Source organism: Mytilus trossulus, chromosome 3 (assembly GCF_036588685.1).
Source record: "Mytilus trossulus isolate FHL-02 chromosome 3, PNRI_Mtr1.1.1.hap1, whole genome shotgun sequence".
Taxonomy (NCBI): domain Eukaryota; kingdom Metazoa; phylum Mollusca; class Bivalvia; order Mytilida; family Mytilidae; genus Mytilus; species Mytilus trossulus.
This window is the reverse complement of record NC_086375.1, coordinates 51,126,752-51,150,648: the sequence shown is the minus strand read 5'-3', so window position 1 is coordinate 51,150,648 and position 23,897 is coordinate 51,126,752. Positions and strand designations below refer to the sequence as shown.

At 31.7% G+C, this 23,897-nt stretch overlaps 1 protein-coding gene across 2 annotated transcripts in view; it reads right to left on the bottom strand.

Annotated features, from left to right (window-relative positions):
* LOC134711764 (inactive tyrosine-protein kinase 7-like) overlaps positions 1 to 23,696 on the bottom strand; it is a 97,923-nt gene extending 74,227 nt beyond the window's left edge. The window contains exons 1-2 of one of the 2 annotated variants that reach the window (XM_063572631.1): positions 23,647 to 23,696; positions 18,110 to 18,409 (exon numbers count right to left, since the gene is read on the bottom strand). In XM_063572631.1, the coding sequence (XP_063428701.1) occupies positions 18,110 to 18,409; positions 23,647 to 23,686 (340 nt within the window). In that variant the 5' untranslated portion in view covers positions 23,687 to 23,696. Of the gene's footprint in view, positions 1 to 18,109; positions 18,410 to 23,115; positions 23,616 to 23,646 lie in introns of those variants that run through there. The other variant, XM_063572630.1, reaches the window with a different exon arrangement.
* Positions 23,697 to 23,897: the final 201 nt, after the last annotated feature.

Below are 23,897 nucleotides of genomic sequence, written 5' to 3'. Positions count from 1 at the left end.
ATGTATTATTAGTAGTTAAACTTCACAAAACAGCGCTTGATGAAAAATGTAAGTCATATAGTTGGAGACCCTATGAGATAAGACTTTTACTTCGAAAGACCAAGTTCATTCTTAATCTCTTAAACTGAGAAAGTAAGTTATCTGTACTCATCATGAGCCTGCTTACATTTTCCAAAATTAAACTTTCAAAACTTTTACAAAATTACATCTGTTAACATTTGTTTTCTTGCCTTCACTGCCATTGAAGATAAATTGAATAGGACCGTCGCACCGATATTGTTCATGTGCAACAGTTAGATGCTCAGTTGACTTTTTCTTAAGATTTACTGAGTTTACAGTCCTGAGCAAACTTTACTTTCAGATTTACTGAAATTCAACAAGAAAATATGTAATTCACCAAATAAAAAATTAAAACTGACCAATCATCATGCCACAGAATTAATTAACCCATTTTTTTTTTTATAGCAATCCTTTTAATTCGAATTCCCGTCCCTGCTCCAGCCCTTTAAATATCCTCTTGACTAAAAAGTTACTTAAAACAATGGCATAAAGCAAAGAGAAAACTTTTGATTATGATAACTTGAGTAACATGATAATAGATTTTGCTCATACATATGGGTAACTACAGGATAATAAATCTGACATTTGGTTAAAAAAACAGACAAATAGTATGGAAGTGAACTTAAGTTAGATAAATAGTTTAATCATACAACTGAATATTCATTACTCAAATTTAAATCAGAGTATGGCATCTTATATAACTCATAAACCATCATCTTGGACAATGCCTGCCAACTACAGAATGAAGTTTCTGTACATCCTCTCAGTCTTGTGTTTCAACACTTCCGGCAGTTGCATCACCTGGAAACTAAGATTTTTGTGATTATCACAAGAACAATCTGGTTAGAGAGAGATGACTACAGCTATAAAGACAATGGCAGACATGGGGAGAAGGTGCCTGTGCTGAACTGTCTATCCTAAATCATTGTTTACTGTACATATAGAATGCTGTAAATCACATTCAGGTGATAGCATAATGCTAAACTCACAAGCTTTTCATTATTACAACATCATTTCATTGACAAATACACAGATGTATTTTTGTAAGAAAGATGAGCTTTATCACTATTTTCATGTTTTTTTGCATTATTTTTGTATAACGGTAAATGACATATTACATATAACATCTTCTTTCAGGTTTTTTCACTAAATACATGTATTATTTGCCTGAATACTAGTACTGAGTGAGTACTGTATGTTTTTTGAGAATTCTTAACATCATGGATAACCTTAGTTTTAAGTTACCCTTAAAATTATGACATCTCAACAAAGAGAATTTACTTTCTACTGTAAAACAAATGTTGTTTTTGAAACACTGCAATGTAAACACTCATCAGTGGTGCAAGATTCAGAAATAATTTAAATATTTTTTTGCAGTCACATAATGTTATAACCAAATGTATAACCCTCATTTCCTGACATTCAGTGTATTTCTTAGTCCGTTGACTTTTAATTCCTCTAAATCTATTTGCTTATTACTTGTCCTTATTTACACATATTTTGATAATATTAAATATTAAATACAGGAATCCTCATTCAATAACTGTATATAAATATATCATAAATAGGAAAATTTGTAAGCCAAATAGACTCTCCTGGATGTCATATTAGTGTAATTCAATTCATTTTTTTATAACTTTTTAATTTTTCTTTGAAGAACTTTAATTTGTCTATAATATGATTTATGAATTATGACACCTTTTGATATAATTCTGTGATAGATAAATGTCTGTTAAGAAGGTTATTAATGTCTTTTTAATTATTTCTCTTATATGCTAAAAAAGTTTTAAGAGATTAGCCTTTAAGCTTAATGTCTGCCTGAAAAAGATTTTTTTAAAGTCAGTTACGCTAAACCGAAAGTGACTCCCAAACCCCATCTAAAATCTTGGGTGAAATTATAAAGTATCTTATTTTATACTTTTTTGCAATCATTATAAAAGAACACCAAAGGATATGGAGTATCCATTCATGACACAAAATCAGAACAGGCACAGCAAAAGAAGCCACCAAAACCCTTTTTTCTGACAGTATGCAGTATGAGTTATGCTCATTGTTGAAGGCTGTTCGTTGACCTATAATTGTAAATTTCTGTGTCTCTCTGTCTCATGTGGAGAGTTGTCTCATTGGCAATCATATCACATCTTCTTATTTTTATAGATTATAATATCAGAATCACTTTGTTCAAAAAGGATTCTTTCAAAGTTATAATCTAGCAAAATAAATCAATTTTCACATTATATAAAATAGCATGAAAAGTGTCTATTTAAAAAGTTGTATAATTTTATTGATACATAATTGATATTTGAATATTATTGCACTATGCAAATAACTGAACCTTAATAAAAGAATGGCATTAACAATGGATCTTGTTTGTAAAAAAAGTGCCTTCACAAAGACAGAAATTATATGAAGCCAGAATCCTATTAACCTAACTGACAGGCTTATTACTGTAGAGAATTTTGAAGAAAATACAATTATGTTCAACAAATAAAATCAATCTGACTGTGACAGAAGGCTGATTACACCTGGGAGTAACATCAAAGTGACATCAACCCAGGTAGTCACAAATTTAATTACAGGTGTAAATTCCTTATTTCACAGGTCAGAAAGTGATGTTTTAAAGATCAAGAGATTAATCTACTTCTGCTTGGTTACAAGGTACATTCTTACAACTTATCTAGGATCTGTAATTTGTGGGTAAAAACAAACAATTGCTTGTGTTTTAGTTTCATTTACAAGTATCATGGGATATTCACTAATGTCTTTTATTTACCAGATGAAGTTAAATGCATGTCATCTTTCCCATGGGTTAAATATATCATTCTAGTTCAAGAATGAAAATAGCAACTAAGAGAATAGACATGGATATCTTCATTGTAATCTATATTTTCAAAGATTAATTTATAATAAAATGTACATTCTATTTGTATAGTTTTCAAGATTGAATAACTTAGAATCAGTTTCAACCACATTCATAGTAATATGTTTCTATATGTTAACTGCTGTGAAAAGACACTCCAGAACACATTACAAGACGAAAGACCAAAAACAGTCAGTACAAGTGTACCAATAGAGTTGCATAAAACATAGGGCATGTATCCCATCAGTTAAAACAGCCAGCACATGTAACCTAACATATAAACAAGTCAACAACAAGCACATGTGACCTATCAGGTAAACAAGTCAATAGCCAGCACATGTAACCTATCAGGTAAACAAGTCTACAGCCAGCACATGTAGCCTATCAGGTAAACAAGTCAACAGCCAGCACATGTACCCTATCAGGTAAACAAGTCAACAGCCAACACATGTAGCCTATCAGGTAAACAAGTCAACAGCCAGCACATGTGACCTATCAGGTAAACAAGTCAACAGCCAGCACATGTAGCCTATCAGGTAAACAAGTCAACAGCCAGCACATGTACCCTATCAGGTAAACAAGTCAACAGCCAGCACATGTAGCCTATCAGGTAAACAAGTCTACAGCCAGCACGTGTAGCCTATCAGGTAAACAAGTCAACAGCCAGCACATGTAGCCTATCAGGTAAACAAGTCTACAGCCAGCACGTGTAGCCTATCAGGTAAACAAGTCAACAGCCAGCACATGTAGCCTATCAGGTAAACAAGTCTACAGCCAGCACGTGTAGCCTATCAGGTAAACAAGTCAACAGCCAGCACATGTAGCCTATCAGGTAAACAAGTCAACAGCCAGCACATGTGACCTATCAGGTAAACAAGTCAACAGCCAGCACATGTAACCTATCAGGTAAACAAGTCTACAGCCATCACATGTAACCTATCAGGTAAACAAGTCAACAGCCAGAACATGTAAACTATCAGGTAAACAAGTCAACAGCCATCACATGTAGCCTATCAGGTAAACAAGTCAACAGCCAGCACATGTAGCCTATCAGGTAAACAAGTCAACAGCCAGCACATGTAGCCTATCAGGTAAACAAGTCAACAGCCAGCACATGTGACCTATCAGGTAAACAAGTCAACAGCCAGCACATGTAGCCTATCAGGTAAACAAGTCAACAGCCATCACATGTAACCTATCAGGTAAACAAGTCAGCAGTCAGCTCATGTAACCTATCAGGTAAACAAGTCTACAGCCATCACATGTAACCTATCAGGTAAACAAGTCAACAGCCAGAACATGTAAACTATCAGGTAAACAAGTCAACAGCCATCACATGTAGCCTATCAGGTAAACAAGTCAACAGCCAGCACATGTAGCCTATCAGGTAAACAAGTCAACAGCCAGCACATGTGACCTATCAGGTAAACAAGTCAACAGTCAGCACATGTAGCCTATCAGGCAAACAAGTCTACAGCCAGCACGTGTAGCCTATCAGGTAAACAAGTCTACAGCCAGCACGTGTAGCCTATCAGGTAAACAAGTCAACAGCCAGCACATGTAGCCTATCAGGTAAACAAGTCTACAGCCAGCACGTGTAGCATATCAGGTAAACAAGTCAACAGCCAGCACATGTAGCCTATCAAGTAAACAAGTCAGCAGTCAGCTCATGTAACCTATCAAGTAAACAAGTCTACAGCCATCACATGTAACCTATCAGGTAAAAAAGTCAACAGCCAGAACATGTAAACTATCAGGTAAACAAGTCAACAGCCATCACGTGTAGCCTATCAGGTAAACAAGTTTAACAGTCAGCACATGTAACCTATCAGGTAAACAAGTCAACAGTCCACACATGTAGCCTATCAGGTAAACATGTCAACAGTCCGCACATGTAGCCTATCAGGTAAACAAGTCAACAGTCATCACATGTAACCTATCAAGTAAACAGCCATCACATGTAACCTATCAGGTAAACAAGTCAACAGCCAGCACATGTAACCTATCAGGTAAAGAGGTCAACAGTCATCACATGTAACCTATCAGGTAAACAAGTCAACAGCCAGAACATGTAAACTATCAGGTAAACAAGTCAACAGCCAGCACATGTAACATATCAGGTAAACAAGTCAACAGCCAGCACATGTAACCTATCAGGTAAACAAGTCAACAGCCAGCACATGTGACCTATCAGGTTAACAAGACAACAGCAAGCACATGTAACCTATCAGGTAAACAAGTCAACAACCATCACATGTAAACTATCAGGTAAACAAGTCAACAGCCAGCACATGTGACCTATCAGGTAAACAAGTCAACAGCCAGCACATGTGACCTATCAGGTTAACAAGACAACAGCCATCACATGTAACATATCAGGTAAACAAGTCAACAGCTAGCACATGTAACCTATCAGGTAAACAAGTCAACAGCCAGCACATGTAACCTATCAGGTAAACAAGTCAACAGCCATCACATGTAACCTATCAAGTAAACAGCCATTACATGTAACCTATCAGGTAAACAAGTCAACAGCCAGCACATGTTACCTATCAGGTAAAGAAGTCAACAGCCATCACATGTAACCTATCAAGTAAACAGCCATCACATGTAACCCATCAAGTAAACAGCCATCACATGTAACCTATCAAGTAAACAGCCATCACATGTAACCTTTCAGGTAAACAAGTCAACAGCCAGGACATGTAACCTATCAGGTTAACAAATGAACAGCAAACACATGTAACCTATCAGGTTAACAAGACAACAGCCAGCACATGTGACCTATCAGTTGTCACAATTTTGAAGCTGTTGTTTAGATACTACATCAGAGAAGGAAAACTAAAATGTCTATCAAAAAAAAGTAGGCTGATTTGCACTCCATTAAAGCTCAAAATCTATATTTGAAAAAGATAGAGCCTTCGTTTAGTACATCTGTTCCTAGAAGCTGTGACTAAATTTCTTAAGGATAATATCAAGCAATAAAAAAAAATCACATATACATTTAATTGTCTACATATGAATCTTCAATACAAACACAAAAAAATAATTCAATATAACTTCCTTGTTGGTAGCACTTTCACTTTAAAACTAAATCTATTATTTTAAAATGATTTGAAACCTTGAAATCAAATCAGATATACCGACAAAGATAGAACAATTCATTCCATTAAAAGGTCTATATAGTGTACTGTAATGTTCAAGCAGTTAACATTTACTGCCAGACTTACAATCCCCACCGCAATAAAATCTAAGAAAAGTATATAATAAAAATTTATTTTAAGAGAGGAAAAATATTTCTCATCTGGATATTGACAATTACATAGAGTAATTAGATTTGATTTACAGTGTAATCTGTAATTGACAAAATAAACTGGATAAAAATAGAAAAAAATCCTCAGTTCTTAGTGTTTTAAATGGAGCAGGACAATGTCCTCGTCTATAATAACCAATTCGCTCATTTTTACAGCAATTTAATCATTATTTAATTAACCAGTCTTTTAAAGGCATTGATTATGGTATACTTAAGAAAAGTGACAAAGTATGAATCTTTGTATGAAGCCCAAAAAATACAGTTATTTCCAGGATATCAGTGAGTGCCTTCTATTACTATTATGGTGGTCAGTTTTTATTTGAGTTTGAACAAACCTCAGTTATGAATTCAAGGGGTTGATAGCATCTGTTTGGCTAGTGTATACAATAAATAAATTTAGACCACTAGGCCACTGTCAGGTCCCCATTCTAAATAGACTTAAGAGGGAAATGTACTTTAACAATTCTGACAGTATAAATGGCTTGATTAGCAAAATACGTCCTGAAAAGGTATGAGGGTAAGCATACAATTTCAGAAAATAAAAGGACCTGTAAGGAAAAAGAACTATATTTTTGAGGGCCTAATAATTGTTACATATGTAAAAACACTTAAAGGAACCATAATAATAAATAGTAAAAACTATTAGAAAAATCTTAATAGTACTAGGGAGTATATGTATCTGTTGGTATTTATTGTCAGGAGAAATAATTTTTACAATGGATTATAACATTCAATTGTCCATTTTATGACTATTTTATTGCCCAGTTTGACAATCTCATAAAACTTTATGGTCACCGCCTCATTGTAAACATCTGAGGTTTATTTCAGGTCAGATTTGTGGATGTACACATATTTTTGTTGAATCAAACCCAGTGACATCAAAATGTCAAAACAAGTCTATAGTTAGCCTTTTGAAGATTGGACACTAACCAAGGTTATCTTTGTTTTTGTCAATGACTTAAGCATACCTTGTCCAATATCAACAATACTCTCTGAAATATATCCGTTAGTGTGTTTAATTTTGAAAACCAAGATTGTACAATATTTAGTCTTTAAACTTAGATACAACATGTATTGAAATACCTATCCCCTTCCTCCGACATTCTCTCTGAGTGACTTAAACCCCTGTTTAGACTTTTAAATCTTTTGTAAAAGACCTTTAAGTAAAAAGTTGTGTTTGTTCAATTGACAAGATCAAAGCCTATTAAATTAGATGCCAATCAAAAGAGAAATGATAACACACAAATATTTCCTACAAGAAATATGTGAGTATGAATAGTGAGATTCAATGTTTAATGATAAGGGATCTGGTCTGTAGGGGGCGCTGCATCTTTCAAGTTGATGATGCAATATATTTTTCTCTGTCAACTTCGTTATCCTCAATGACCTTATGTAAGGGTCAACAATTATGTGAACAATTTATTAATTTGCTAACTAGATAATTTACAGAATGGCAATTAAGCATGACCTGAATAATTGATTGAGGCAAAGAACTTAGAGAAGTGATAAACAGCAAAATGCTGTAATGTTCTAAAAAGTTCTTTGATGTATGAACTATAAAAAAATCCTGCACACGACTGCATCATAATCCAGAAACCTTCTAAAACCAGGGGCAAACATTAAATAAAATATCAAAATATATTATCTTTCAGGTAGAAATATCAAACAGATTTTTTAAATAATGATTTTTGTGGTTCACATTAATGTTGTCAAAATGTACACAGAAATTCATTTTCAATTACCACAGCCTTTGAGCAGCCAATAAAACGAATCGGTCCCTTTGGAATTGTAACATAATTGGTCAGTCAGAGGTTGTTACTTCAGGGGAAACCAGCTGGAGATTTTCGGGTACAAAACAATTTAATTAATGCAGATCCATAGCCTAATCATTCCAATCCAATGCATCCCTTCATTATTCTTTTGTCATAATATGATACAATGACAGAATTTTTGCCAATTAAACTAATAAAAACTCCATGTTCACATATTGAAATCAACATAAAAACTGAATGAAATTACACTTTTCTGATTGATTTTTTTATCCCATTTTTTTGTATAGTAATCGGGGAAGGGAGGTCCATAAGCGGCACAGCAGATTGACAAAACCTAGTTTGAGCCATCTGCATCGATACTGATTGTTAGCAAAATTTTACAAGTTATGTTATACTATCATGACTATAAGTTATGTCACTTTGATAAATAGGATGCAATATCAATCAAAACGAAAAGCAGGAATAAATAATCTTCCTTTAATTTTAACAAATTAAGAAACAGTATCAATTATTAAATTTGCAAACATTCATATTTCCCAACAACATGCCACAACACATATATGCACATTATTGCAACTTTGATTAATCGTAATAATAAACATTTTAAATAAAAATAAATTTCAAGTTAATATAGGACAGTTATTCATTCATTAATGACATTATGATATTCATGTGAGATATCACATTAAATTGTTCTGAGCAAGTGCTGATATTAAAGGAACAAAAATGCTTAACCGATAAAAGCCAATTAAAGCCAAAGACAGAACAGAACCATCCAGTAATGACACAACTAACCATCCAGTAATGAAACAACTAACAATCAGTTTCTCATATGAACTTGTTTAAACTGATGTTCAAAAGTAACATAGCAATCTTTTTTCTTGTTTCATGGTTGAAAGAAAAATAAATGTATTCTTTGGTTAACCTGTCAGCGGAAATGACTTATAACTGCCGAGGAACATTGCCTAAGCATTCTTCAGACCAAGATCATACCAACCCAAGCCTCATTAAAACCTGTAAGAATTAACAGGCTTGTCAGAGTCAAGTGCTACATTCATTTTTCAAACCTGAAGCTTTTCATACGTTGGAAACAGTTCCTTATCATCTTTCTGGCATAAACAATCCATCTTCTGCCTTCTATAAATCAAGCATCATGTTCAAGAGTCTTTTCTTAAATTCTAAACACAAATGTAAACATTTCATTCATTTTGTTTATGTGTGTTTTGTGATAATAAATCTTCAGAAAATTTCATGTTTTTAAATAGGGGACAAACAAAAAAAGTTTTGATGGGCCATTTATTTTAGATTCTAATTATCCTCCCTTAATATAAAATGTTTAATCCTCCCTAAATATAAAATGTTTAATCCTCCCTAAATATAAAATGTGTGTCATATTGTTCAGTGATCTGAAATCTCCATTAATGAACAATCTAGCTGTAATTTCCTGCACATTTTGCTGCTGCTTTAATGCAGCTGGCTAATAGACTATAATCAATCAGGACACACCCCATGTACTTTCACTTTATGTCATATACCAGCATGGTTATCAATGTTATAAAGTTATCATTTCCTTTTGAAAACATGACTTTGTAAAAAGATTGAAGAATTTAATGAATTTCCATTTTTGTAATACTTTCTTTCACCCACCCGTAGGTTCATTAACTTTGAAACATCTGGTGTCAAAAGGACAAACAGGCAATTTCTTATAATCCTTCGGAGAGCAATTTACCTACCGAGTTAAAATCCCTTAAATATCATATAGATGGCCACCAAACACCCTTCTCTTTGTACCTACTAATTTTAAAGTCCTAAGTATCTGTAGGTTTCATTGGGTTTTAGATAGATCAAAGTAAAGATTATACATGTCGCTGAATAATAATTTACCTATCTGCTGTTGCTGGGTTACCAAGTTTAATTCGATTTAGCGTTGATTTTTACTGATCCCTTTGGATTCCAACAGACAATGATCAGCACACATGGATAATTTTTATACTCAATTGAAATTCAAAGATAAATAGAGGTCTGGAAAAAATCTTCAAAGCTTGCATAATAGGTAAATAGAGAGTTTGCACTTTACAAAGCCCAGCATAAGCCTCATAAAAACCCCTGGTGCATGTTTCCCCACCCTTATCTCTCTATTTATCAAGTTATTTATGCCTTTATGTTGAATAACTGGATCTGGTTATTTTATCCTCTCCTGGCCTAGGACCAGTATTGAATGTCATCTCTCGTTTGGTTAAAAAAAAAAAAATTATGAAGCCAAACTTTAACACTATTTATATTCTTAAATAATCTTAAACAACCTTACTTTTGACTTATTTATGGTAATTGCCCAAATTCTTCAGCGGCTTATTTAGACCAAAAATATTGCTTTATACATCCCTCTTAAAATCCTGGCACTATAAGAGTTTTACTTGGAATAACAGGCACAACATTAACCAATACTTTAGGTCGTTATACTTCTGCTGTTACAGGGATTTGAAAATTTAAGCAGGATAAGTATAACAAGTCTCAAATTAGACTATTTCTTGACAGCAGTTAACAGATCTTGTCATCAAAGAAAGACACTTGAGAAAACATACAATGATATAACATAATATTACCAAATTAAGAATCAATAAAAAATATTCAGCCAAAATAGGAATACACTGTTACTTCAAAGCTTTTTAAATCAGTTGAAGTTTTTTTGAAGTGACGTATTAGAAATATTTATGTTTTCAATTAAGTTTAGTTCACAAATTGTACTCTATAATCACATATTAACTCTGGTTAATACTGACAATCTGACGTTAAGTCAACATTGGGTTAAAGTTAAACTTTCTTAGCATACTCAGACAAATTGTTTCTAAACTTTCAAGTAAGATTTACAATATTAAATACACTAAAAACATAAAAAGTCTGACACTTTTATTTGAGAGGGTTAGATCATAGGAAGTTCTATAAAAATTTGATTTACTAGGTAATTAGATTTATGATTGAGTAGTTGTTTTATCTTGTAGGAGACTTAAAAATGGTCTGTCAACTTTTTTAGACTCCAATTGAGCAAACAGAATACAACTGCATCTGTTATACTTAACTTTCTCTAAGTTAATCCATAAGTCAGGACTGATCAGTTCCCAATGATACCACTGAAACATTTTAATAACAATGTTGTATACTCAAAATTGTACTTTGTTTCACAGAAAGACAGAGCAAATAAAATTTGAGTCTTCTGAAAATGATATCCACCTTTATATCCTTTGTCTGTGGCAGTGTAGCCTTTGAAAAAAGTTTTATTCTTATTAAGTCAGAACCCATCAGTTATAAAACTGTTATTTGAATGTTACTAACCCCGATAGCTGTTTATTTCATATTAATAAACATTGCTATTTCATTTGAAATACACATTTTAAACTTTTCATTATTTAGCCTGTACTTTCAATAAAATCTACTTGAAATACACTTTATTTCAATAATTTCAATTAAATTACATCAAAATGTTTATAGAAAGATCTTTTAATTTGTCATAACATCTATTTAAAGTAAAAATAATGACAATTGCTGCATTCTTTTGAACGCTATCATTGCACCATGGAAACATTGCAGTTGGAAGCTATTTAAGCAAGCGAAGATTCATGCAATCAAAACATTAAATTCCCATAAATTGCAATCAATGATTTATAATATTGGGTAATAATCTTATTTCATTGTCCCTCAAACAGCAAATAAAACATGAGACTGTTTAACTTCCTATCTGGCACCTGTCCACATGTCTATAATGCTTGCATCAAAAACATGATCACCCCTTTAATATTCATTTTTTTTTAAATTTTTGTTGATTTTTTGTAAAATTATAAAGTTGAGATAATTTTTGACGAATTATTATTTGATATGAAAGGATAATCATACACCATTATATATTTTAAGAAGTAAGATGTATACTTAATAAATATTAAGTACTTAAAGTGGCAAAGTTCACTTCCTCTGTGCATTCCTAATAAAGCTGTACATTCATGTTTTGATGGTATCTGAGATACTAAGTCTGACGAAGGTTTCTGAATGAAGGACTAACTGACGTCATTGGACCATATCTGTCATATGCTATCCTATGAAAACTTTACAATTTCTATTTTCAACCACCTGCGCTACCTTACTATTCAACCTTGAAAGAAATTAATAGACTTCAATGAATCAACTGTTTCAATTGTGACAACCCAATGAATAGAAAAGTATCTAATTTCTCTGTAAATTCCAACAGAGACATGCCCAAAGCTAATCAAAATTATCATCATTTTTATATCATTCAAAATTTGTCATGGTCTTAGCTATGTAATTATCATATTTTAACATAGAATCAAATCATAAGGTTTTGTAAAAGGCAGACACATAGGCTCTTGTGGTAAAGCTGAGGAGACATGTTACATTCTCATGTGAAAGTTGCACACATGAGCTCTCATAAGCTGAGAATACACTCCATTCTCATGTGAAAGTTGCACACATGAGCTCTCATAAGCTGAGAAGACACTCCATTCTCATGTGAAAGTTGCACACATAAGCTTTCAATTGCTCAGGAGACATTACATTCTCATGTGAGTTACACACATGAGCTGTCATAAGCTAATGAGATAACATATTTCATGTGAAAGGTTTACACATGAGCTCTCATAAGCTGATGAGCCATTACATTTTTATGTGAAAGTATAATGCCCATGAGCTCTTATAAATAGGCTGATGAGCCATTATGTTTTCATGTGAAATATATGCCCATAAGCTCTCATAAGCTGAGTAGACATTACATTCTCATGTGAAAGTTACCCACATGAGGTCTAATAAGCTGAAGAGATATTTGATTCTCATGTTAAACGTACATACTCACACTTTTATCAACATTTAAGCTCACAATTTTCAACGCTTTTATCAAAATTGGTTCCCTATCAAAGCCCTTTCCTTTTATATTTGGTTGTAAGGACTTTCTTTTTTCTTCGTCTTAATATATCTTTCACTTATAAGCAGTGTGTTTCTGTTACCTAGGACCTATAGCTACACTTTACTGTTTTTAAAAATCATCAATTTAAGGAGAACTAGTTTTATAGGGAGACATATGCATAATTATGTGTCACATCACAACAGCATCACATGTTTGCAGGATTGGACCAGTAAAAATATAATGATCTGTTCACTGGATTCTAATGAAAGGATTAAATATTTATGATCTTTCCTTTCAATGTCACCTTGAAAATACTTAACGTCTGTTTAATTTCTTTAATTGTTATAATGTTTACGTTGAAATATCATATACACAATAAATAATCTTACTTTTAGTTTTACAACTCTTGAAAACCCTGAACCAAATTTTGAAATATTGCTGCCATTTTCCACTCATAGGAAATCATATCTCACTCAATTATTGCTCATAAATCAGCTGAAAATTTGACCACTCAGTCTTCAAACTTCAAATGAACTATAAACTGTGTGACTTTTAATAGTCTGACAATTTGTCTTAGTATCATATTTGTTAGGTATAAATTTTAAACCTTAATCATGTGTAAGCACCCATCATGGGCGATTACCAGCACTGAAATTTGAACCATATCATTTTCATCTTTTACAATAATTCATCAGTTTGAATTAAGATCTTCAAAATATCTCAGAGATGTAGCTTATGAAAAGAAAATAGTAAATTGAAGAGTTTCATTTTGATGTTATTGTGTGAATTTAATGTCCAACTGGTAGTAATATATTAAAAATGTCAGCTTAACAATGAAACATTTTAAAAATCGTAAAAAACTTGCAAAATGGTGCATTTGATAAGATCGCAAAGATAATATAAAACAGCACATTTTTTGATTGCATTTGATGAGGACAGACAAGGTTATGCAATGGAGACAAAAGGAAAATAATCCAATAAGTAATAAGATAGGATCAAGATAACACCATTCTTGTCACTGGGTGCATTTTTTTGTATCAAAATCTGTTCTATACAATATGTAAAGATCAAAAAACTATAAGAAAGGGTTGCATGGTAAACCTGTATGTTTTATCCTCATAACAAACATACTATTGTGTTTAACTCAAAACATTTTGGTTTGGTTTTTTAACTTTTATATGCACCTTTGTCTCCTGATGCAGATTTTTTGTAATCAAGATGGCAATTTTTTTAATGGAGATTGATCTTTTTCTTGCTTTTCTTTCTAAACCGAGTGACAGATTTTGAAACTAAAAAAAAGTCTTTTAAAAACATTATTTTTTACACTTCAGATGAAAATTAGTAATTCAAACATTTAGGAGACAACTGTTGGATATTCTGGCACAACCGACAGAATTTTTTACGGATTAAATATTTATTCACATCTGTTGATACATGTACACATGCTATTTCTTTATCATTTATTTTTTTATTTTTATCATTTTTGCTCACAAATAATTCCTGCATTTATATGCAGAATATGCATATTATCCTGTCTTGTGCAAGATTATTTACTTTCAGCTTTTAATAGGCTGAAATAACCATTTTCAAAATCACCCCCCCCCCCCCCCCCTCAAAAATTCAAATCCTTTGAGTTTCCTGTGAAAAGTGGAACAGAACATTTAATTCACCCTAGGTTCTATGCAGGACAGATTGTTTCAATAGTAAAGAGAAATTTACATGAAATCCCTTTAATACATAAATCACCTATTCAAGTTTAAGCCATACATAAGTCACCATTGAGCTAAAATTGGATAATAAATCCCTCTATTTCTAAATAGCCATAAATTATCCAAACATCCTAGATAAATGGATAAAAACAACAAAAGCCCACCCAAATACTGCTGATAACTTCTGGGGTCACTAGATTTTCAAACTAGACAATATTATCAAGTTTGCAGCATTTAATTATCTGAGATGAAAACAATTACATTACTGAATAGTAAACTAGATTTATCAATTAGAGGACAAACACAAAGTGTTTGGAATTCTTTGTAATGGGTGTCATAAGTGCAAGGTTACAAGTTACCAAAGGTCTCTCATTTTTACATAAAATTATAAAATATGCATCAGGATCATTGTCAATATATGGAAAGATACAAAAGCATTTCTTTTCAATAATTTTGTCACTGTCACTTATTTTAACAGAATTACAAACTTTTGCATTTTCTTCAAAATACAAATGATCCTAACACATGCTTTTATAGTTCCTCTGTTAGTACCTTGGGACCATTGATTACATACTATACCATCTCACTAACTCATGTTTACCTTGTAGATTTTACACTGATTGCAAATATATGGATTTAATAGATGCTCAGATAAAAATCTCAGGAAATTACAAAATTATGTGTAATTTTAGACATATCATTAAACCACCTTCTTACATAAACAAAATCTGTTTTTGAAATCCACAAAGATATTTCATCAATCAATTTTGGGTGATTAACCTTTTCCACACTGCTGACAGAAGTGAACTGTAACTAATTTAAATTTATTTATGAAACTACCATCAAAGTTGAAACTTGAAAGAGGGCACCTGCCAAATTTCTTTACTTTACATTAAGTAATGAATTTGGGGTCCATTGTTGAAAAGCAGTGGTTAAATTAGGCACATCCATCAATGTCTGACCTCCAGGCACTTAAGGTCAAAATGACCACCAAGTTCTATTATCTCTTATCAGTATATTGAAAGACTATTGATGTGTGAAAATGCTATATTTCTTCATTTCTGATAACTTTCATCATACATGTAACTTGGAGATTAACGAAATTAAACCTACAAAGCCATACTGATTTTTTGTACACTTATTCGCTGAAGTTGTCATAATTGTGATGCACTTTTGCAGCTAACCTTCTACTAAATCTGTCCAATATATAGTTTAATTATTTAACTCCTAAATAATCAATGAAACAGACAATTTCATTTCTGATTTACTGTTTAACTTTAAAAAAATAATATCAAAGTCAACTTGTATTTCTAAAAACAAATAGCAGCCTAAAAAATGCTTTGAGTATTAATTGTATTTGTTTTGATAGTACATAGTATGGAGTAATCCCATGGCCCCTGTAAATTAACAAAGATAAGTGATTATCTACTGTTTATAGTTACACAAAGGAACTGTTACATCAGAGAGAAACAAACACCAAATCTATATCATTATATATATCCTACACTATGTCTGTAAGTGTAAACAATGGAATTGTTTATTTTCATTTGTACATACATTCATATAGCTAGAGGTACTACTTGTTTGTCTACACAAAGAGAAACCTTTCAAACTTTTATCTGTAACATGTAAAAACATATGGGATCTACAAGTTACTACAACTATGTATGTATGTGTGACATGCATAGTCATTTATATAGATAAACATTACTGGAGGGGTAAAAACCAATTAATGTTGCTATCATCTAATTTGAAGCTATCAAACAAGTTTCTTTTCCAAATCAGTTCTCATAACTTTACATTTGATGCTGTAAATGTTGGCTTTTTTCAATACAGACTGTAACAAGCATTCAGATCAAATTATTTTGTATTGTTGGGTTGTTGCTGCGCTAACATTTACAATGCCTTTTATCAATTCATATTTAAAACCAAGCCTTCTGATTCAATCTTCTGTAAAAACTGAAAAATCTGCACAGGAAATTTCTAGTTACTGAACAAGTAAATTGTGTGTACTATATTCATGGGTGTGTAATTCTAAAAAAAAATATTGTAAATTCAGAAATTAATGTGAGGTTTTAATTATTTGAAAAATGCGAAAGAGCTGTAAATGCAATAATTTATACTCGCATTTTCAATTATTTCATATAAATTCAACAAGAGTTTTTTCAAAATCATAAAAATTAAAATCGTATTTAAGTCTAAACACAAAGTCACAAAATCGCAATAATAAATGCGCAAAAATTTCTGAATTCACAGTAAATGAATGCATGTTTCTGCCATAATTGAAGTTACGTGAAATTTTTTGGATGATTTTATGCCAAAAAGCATAGAAATTTAAAGAAACATGAGAAAATATTTTCGGGGGGGGGGGGGGGGGGGGGGGGGGGGGGGGGGGGGGGGGGGGTGATCAATGGTGGGGTCTGACCCTCTACATGACCTCCCCTGTATCTGCTATCAGTATTTAAAAGACCTCCCTTTCGGCTTTTACAATACCAAAACGTTACTTGTGATAGAAGTCTTAAAATCCAAATTATATGTTGTTAAAACTATAGTGTTTAAGATGGAGGCTACTGTTTTGTCTCCAATGCAAACTTATCTTCCTTTCACATAGTTTACAATCCTGACTCAGCCACAACCTACACAAAACATGTCAGACCTAAATTTTCTTTGCTAAGAGACAAATCAAGCCATTATTCTTATAGAAGGTTTTATAATGACAACCAACACAGTTTTGATTACTGTATAATAAAAGAAAATAACATAATCACCAAGAAAGTATCAGAATTCATATACAAACTAAATCATTTATATTACAGAATTCTGAAACAATTGAACTATTAATCCACAAGATCAAACCAATATACTTCCGAGTGCAATTACTGGTATAATCTTCACTGCAGTATAACATATGTTCTTACATGTTCAAATCCGCCATTAAAGTTTCATTCCTGTTTACCATGTAGCTTAATCTCAGATTATGAGAGAATTTGTCAACAGTAATTATTGATGAAATATATAAAAGAACAAAAGGAGTGTCACATTAAGTTTAGTTCTAGACATATCAGTCTGAGATTTTAGCAGAAATCAGAACTATTAGATACATTAAAAGAAATGATGCTTATTTTGACAGCATAAAGAAAATGTCCCTAGTTATAATCATATTCACTCCTCTAATGAAAATCACAGCACATTTTAAAAATATTACTGTATAGATTTTAAAATGGGAAGCCAAATAAGCATTCATCATTACTAAGTCCAATGAAATAACATATTTTGTAATCAGTGACATAATCCTCAACAACCTTCCTCTGACAGTTGGGAGGTCAAGGTCAAAGGTTAACCTGATTTGTTATTTGGGAGAATACTTTTAAAAAAACACCACAATTCCCTCAAAATAAAATTTCAGCAAAACAAAAAGTGATTTCTATGAAAAATAAACAAAAGGGGGTTAGTTATTTCCTAGCAACTTAACAAATAAATGTGACTTACATTGAATATTAAGTGTAGCTTCTCGGCTCTGTAGTGAAAATCCAGAAGTAATGTTTGTAGCAATACACTGAAATGGTCCAGCGTCTTCATCTCTGGTAACACGTAAAATACGAAGATAACTGCCTTCCTGAAATCTTCTACTCGTATTAGTAACTGGTTTCCCACTTTGTATCCAGTCAAATATTATGTGTCTACGATTATTAACATCACACAAAAGAACTGTTTCCGTTCCTTCTACCACAGATTTGTCCTTTGGTGTTTGACTAAAGTAAAAAGTGTCTTGTGCATAACAAACTAATCCTGAAACAAAAACCAGATTTATTTAAAGTATGAATGTATGAAATAAGAGTTTGTCACATGTTTGTTGAAAAAGTAAGAGTTCATATAGAAAATATTGAGTTCAGTCAGTCAGTAAATTATTTCACAGAAAAAAAGAATCGACAGTTCACATATTGGCTCAAAATCTTTTTTTTTTGCTCTCATTATAAATCATTTGTAGTCTACTTTTTTTTACATTTGTTAACTTATTATTTCGTAATAAGTAGGATAAGTGGTCTAACATCCAGTGACATTAACTACATGCTTATCAAGATTAGTACATGTTATATGAATATGGACCAAACCTGGTTTTAGACCAATATAGGCTGAGGTAGATATTTAAAATGTCCACCAGACCAGACAGTAAGAATCTGTAGTTGGACACTTTAAAATACAACTCACTTGACTTCATCTCAGCATACCCGATTTTCCTTTTATTACTAAAATACTGAGTGCATTAATTAAATAGGACAGAGAATCAGTAAATATTAGTTTTCAAGTCTATGTTTAAACCATTGATAGTTTGACCTCCTGTACTTGATGGGATCACTCTACCACAAGACCATTGAGACAGTTGTTAATTAGTAGCTCTTTCCACCTTGACAATTGAATGACCTTTTGATTCTGTTCATTTTTTTTTATTTCTATTCCCACTTGTATTGAAATGGTTTGAAAGCTGTTGAGCAGATATTTATTACATGTATGCCCACTAGTTTTTTGGCTTGCAAGCCTACAATCTTTTAATATAAGTCTCTTATAACCTATTTCGATTTTTTCATGAATCTATTAAGTACAAGATTTTGTTACTTATGAATTGGAAATGTGTTTTAAGTGCACCTCGTAATAAAGTAAGTGAAAAGGTGTATTCTATTAGTTATGTTAATAGGATCTTACACAGTACAAAATAAAATCATTAGGACATTTGTAAAATAAATCAGGATCACCTTCAATAGCAACCTTGGATATCACAGATAAAAAAAATAAACAATCTTATATTCTCATAGGCCCTATAATCCTAGGTTGAAGCAACTTGCGCAAGGAAAAAACATTTTATCAAAGAGCTAATGGCCATTAGGATGAGAGTAAAAAAATATGCAAGAAATCAATTTCTCATTACTTAGATAACATATCAGTATATAACTATCAAAAGAAAATTGAACATAAATTGTTAAGTATTATTTGAAAGTTTGTCCATCATGTTAATAGCATATAAAAGGCCACTGGATAATCAAAAGTACCAATAACTAGTGAATGACAACCATTTTTTGGTAAAAAAAGTAACATCTCTTCGTTGAAACCACTTGAAGGTATCTGAGGAAGTGATAGTACTTGTACACTTACCAAAGTATACAAAGAAGCAAACTTGGTTATGAGGAAGAAACATTCTTACAAAATACACATAAAAATTCCCTGATCAAAGGTATTCTAAATTTTGAAAAGTAATTATACTCATATCTTACAAATTTTGGACAATAGGAACACCACAGGAAATCTAACAATAAATGCATTCAAAAATAAAGGAAAGATTAGTTATAAATTTAAACCAGAAAGTTGATTGTGACTTTATTTTATTTTGCCAGAAATTTGTCAAAAAAGTCTTTATTTATTCTATAAGCATCCTTTCTAAACTGTCTTCATCACATATCAATGAATCATTACAATCATACTGAAACAGTACAATTAAGTTTTCAATGAAGTAATTTCGGAAAAGATTTCCTATTTGAACAAATGAAGCACTGTGAAGCCAACATTTTCAACACACCAAACTGACTTAGTTCTTTTTGATATGATAGTACATGTAGTTTCATCTAAAAATATGAGGAAAAATATTTAAAGATTATAAAATTATACATGTACATGCTGCGAAGTTAAACTTTTGGATTTTGTTTGTTTTTTAAAAGGGATTGGGTTGCTTTTAAATTTCATAATTTAGGTAAAGCATAAAATGATTTAAAGTGTTTCCCTACACAACCACAACAAACGCAGTCACAACTTATAATCAGTAAAATCAAATTAATACTCTGTAGACCAATATGGTTATCCATTTTTATCTCCAGATATATCAGTTTGTTGTGTGTGCTATCAGAGTTTACTAAGTTGCTGGATTTATACCCCTACAGTGTGTGACACTCTTGTTTACAAAGTTTATCTTCCTGTTTGAATTCTACCCTATAATAACTTGCCCTGTCAGCAAGCCCTGCTTGATATCCGTGTTATTATCACTTTAGAGTACTATTTGTCTATCCTAGTCATACTTGACAGTTACACTGTTGGTTTTATTACTTTCTCAGTGTATCTAACAATGTTCTGACATTCTGATCTATAAGATACAATAATTGCATCAATTCTTATTATGTACAACACACCAACCATTCTTTCTTTCTTTCATTCTTATGTACAACTTTCTTTCATTCTTGTGTACAACACTATAGCTACCAACCGATTTATCTTTCTTTCATTCTTATGTACAGCATATATAATAGCTACCAAACGTTCTTTCTTTCATTTTTATATATAACACTATTGCTATCAACTATTCTTTCTTTCGTAAATTCTTTTTTATCTCGTATAACTCCTTACTTCACTTTTTATCATTTTTTAGAGGGGGAAGAGAGGAGGTGGTAGTAATAGAATATAAAGCACTACTAAAACAGTTCTATAGCCATTTGCGACACACGATTTCTGTACTCAAAAATAATTTTTATGAACTTTTGTAACTAAATGTTATGAAATAAGTTGAAAATGTATACATGTAGGTACTCATAGTTTTGGGTCATGGAGGTTCTTCTTCAAGCCAAGCAAGACCTGAGTAGCAGGTTTATATCAGAAGACCAAAAACAGTATTATAAATGATACAAGATATCAATTTTAAAATATATAGGGTCAAACATTAACTAAAAGGAAAAATCAGGGTAAACCAATTTCAAAAGGCTGACCAATAATTTAATCGAATCAAAGAGAGAGTAAATAACTGGCAGTGTATACATACCCAAGCATTAAAACAAAAATGTACCTGGTTGTCACATCAGCCCTCAATGAATTTATTTAATACTAGACCAAATACAATTAATTTCAATACTGTATTATTGTATGTGTGTGGACCAACCAATATTTGTTTAAACACTAAACACTGCTGAATTCAGCAGGTGATGTATTTCACAAAGAAATTTATTTCTGTCCCATTTTTCATTCTTGACAAAATATTTCCAGATGCAAGTCTGGAATGAGTCACATTGCAGCTTTATTTCTTTAAATAAAGATTAAGTCTCAATGGATAAGTCTAAATACCACACATTTTTGATAAAGGCATATGTCAACAATTGACTTGGATTACCAGGCTAAGCTATGTAGTATTATGTTTTAATTCTGCTCCCCATTTTACCATACTATACCAAATACGATTGATGAATAACTACTAAAATTAAGTGTTTTACTGTAATAAATTGAACATTTTTGTTTGTGTAGAACACTCTCAGATAATCTTATATTTTTTTCACAAATATTTCTAGAAAACCTACTGAATAGAAAGAAAGAAATACTATTAACCAAATTTCTTACTGTAGTAATCAGAATACCAGTATATATTTTTAAATGTTTGACTGGTAAATTCAGCACATATTTTTCTTGACATGGTTTAAATATACACAGTTAACTGGTTATAATATACCTCATAGTATAAGATTTTTAAACATACAAATGTTCTTCATATGTTTTTCTTATTTTTAAAAATCTTTGCAAAGCTATTATGAAAACCAATAAAATATTATTCTTCAGGATCTTTTTAAACACCTTGCATCTGCGTTCAATCAAAGATTATCTAAAAACTAATGGTATATCTATCCATAAATCATTCAATAATTTCTTAAAAATGTAATAGACACTGTTAATTAATTTACGTCTTTTTCACAGCACAGGTTTTATGCAAATACCATGTTTAATCAAAGTTATCTTAATTTGTAAATATGCAAATAACATGTGTTGGATAATGCTTTATAAATGATATCAAGGATTGTATATTAAATATAAATTTTTTGGTGATATAAATACATTTTTTGGCCTAGCTCCTTTAATTTTATTAGAATATAACAGTGAAACTGATAAAAAGCAATTATTCTTGAAATGAAAAAATAACATAGGACATAATACATCATCTATCTTGTATAATAGTCCCAGATTCAACAACATTAAAATCCCATATAGTGTTGTCAGTGAAGCTTGTTTTCTTTTTGTTTCTTGGTGAAATAAGTGGAAAAACGAATTTTATAATGTGTTAAATGTGGATTTAGGAAGTGTAAAAATCTTAGTTTGACATTTAATAACATGACATTAATAACTCCAAAATATGACCTTAGGCAAGTGACATAGCTGTGAAGGGTAATTATCGTGATTATCTATTTTGTTATAAATTAGGGATATTTCACACCCCTTTCAAGGCGATAAACTATTAAAATGCTATTAATTTTGGGGACTTATAGAAAACACCCTGCAGAGAGTAAGGCCTGACACCTCTTGTAATTACAACATGTGCATGGGAATCTTTAAAACTCACTTACAAATAAAGTAATTTCATAGTAAATTTTGGTATTATCATAGTAAAACTACATGATTTGATAAATTTACCTGAATATCTATAACCATTAAATTGTTCAATGAATAAAGGGTTGTATTCAAAAGCTTTTTAGACTTACCAATAAAACACAAAGTTATAAAACATATCCTTAAGATGAAATTGTAATCCATAGTTAACAAAAAAAAGTCACGTTTATGAGATACACATCGCACAATTTTATGTGCTATTTTAACATTAGCACAAACTTTAAATAACTGTCAAAATATTTGTTATCTTAGCCTCTGATCGACCGACTCACTCTACAAATTTCAGCAGCTGCGCATTCGCGAAATATAATCCTGAAGTTGGGCGGTGATTATATAGCTTTTCGCTCAGAGTGACATACGTTATTCAATATGAATTCCAGTGGATGAGTATATATATGTGATAACATATAAACCGGAGAATTAATAATAGGTTTAAACACGTTCGTATTAAATGTGTATTATTACATCAAACCGACACAAAGACATTTATAACTGTATATTTTGTTTGTAGCCGATATTCTTCTAAATCATTGTCTTCAAGTCGACAAAGGTATCAGAAATATGTTTGCATTTTGCCTTTTCTATAAGTAATCTATTATTTATAGGATTAAAAGCCTGAATACCCGGTTGTTTTTTTAACAGCTGAAGAGTAACGCTTGCCATGTGCTTTTGTTTACAGTATTTTTTTAATTCCTTCGACCAATCAGAAAGATGTCTTCTACTAACCACGCCTACTGGATTCAATCAAAGTACAAAAATACTGTTCACGCACAGGACTGATAAAGGACTTAAAGAGAAAGGTTCCGCATGGGGTTTACAGAGTTAGTTATCTACACAACAAGGAGTTTTATGCAATAATAAATCACTACACAAA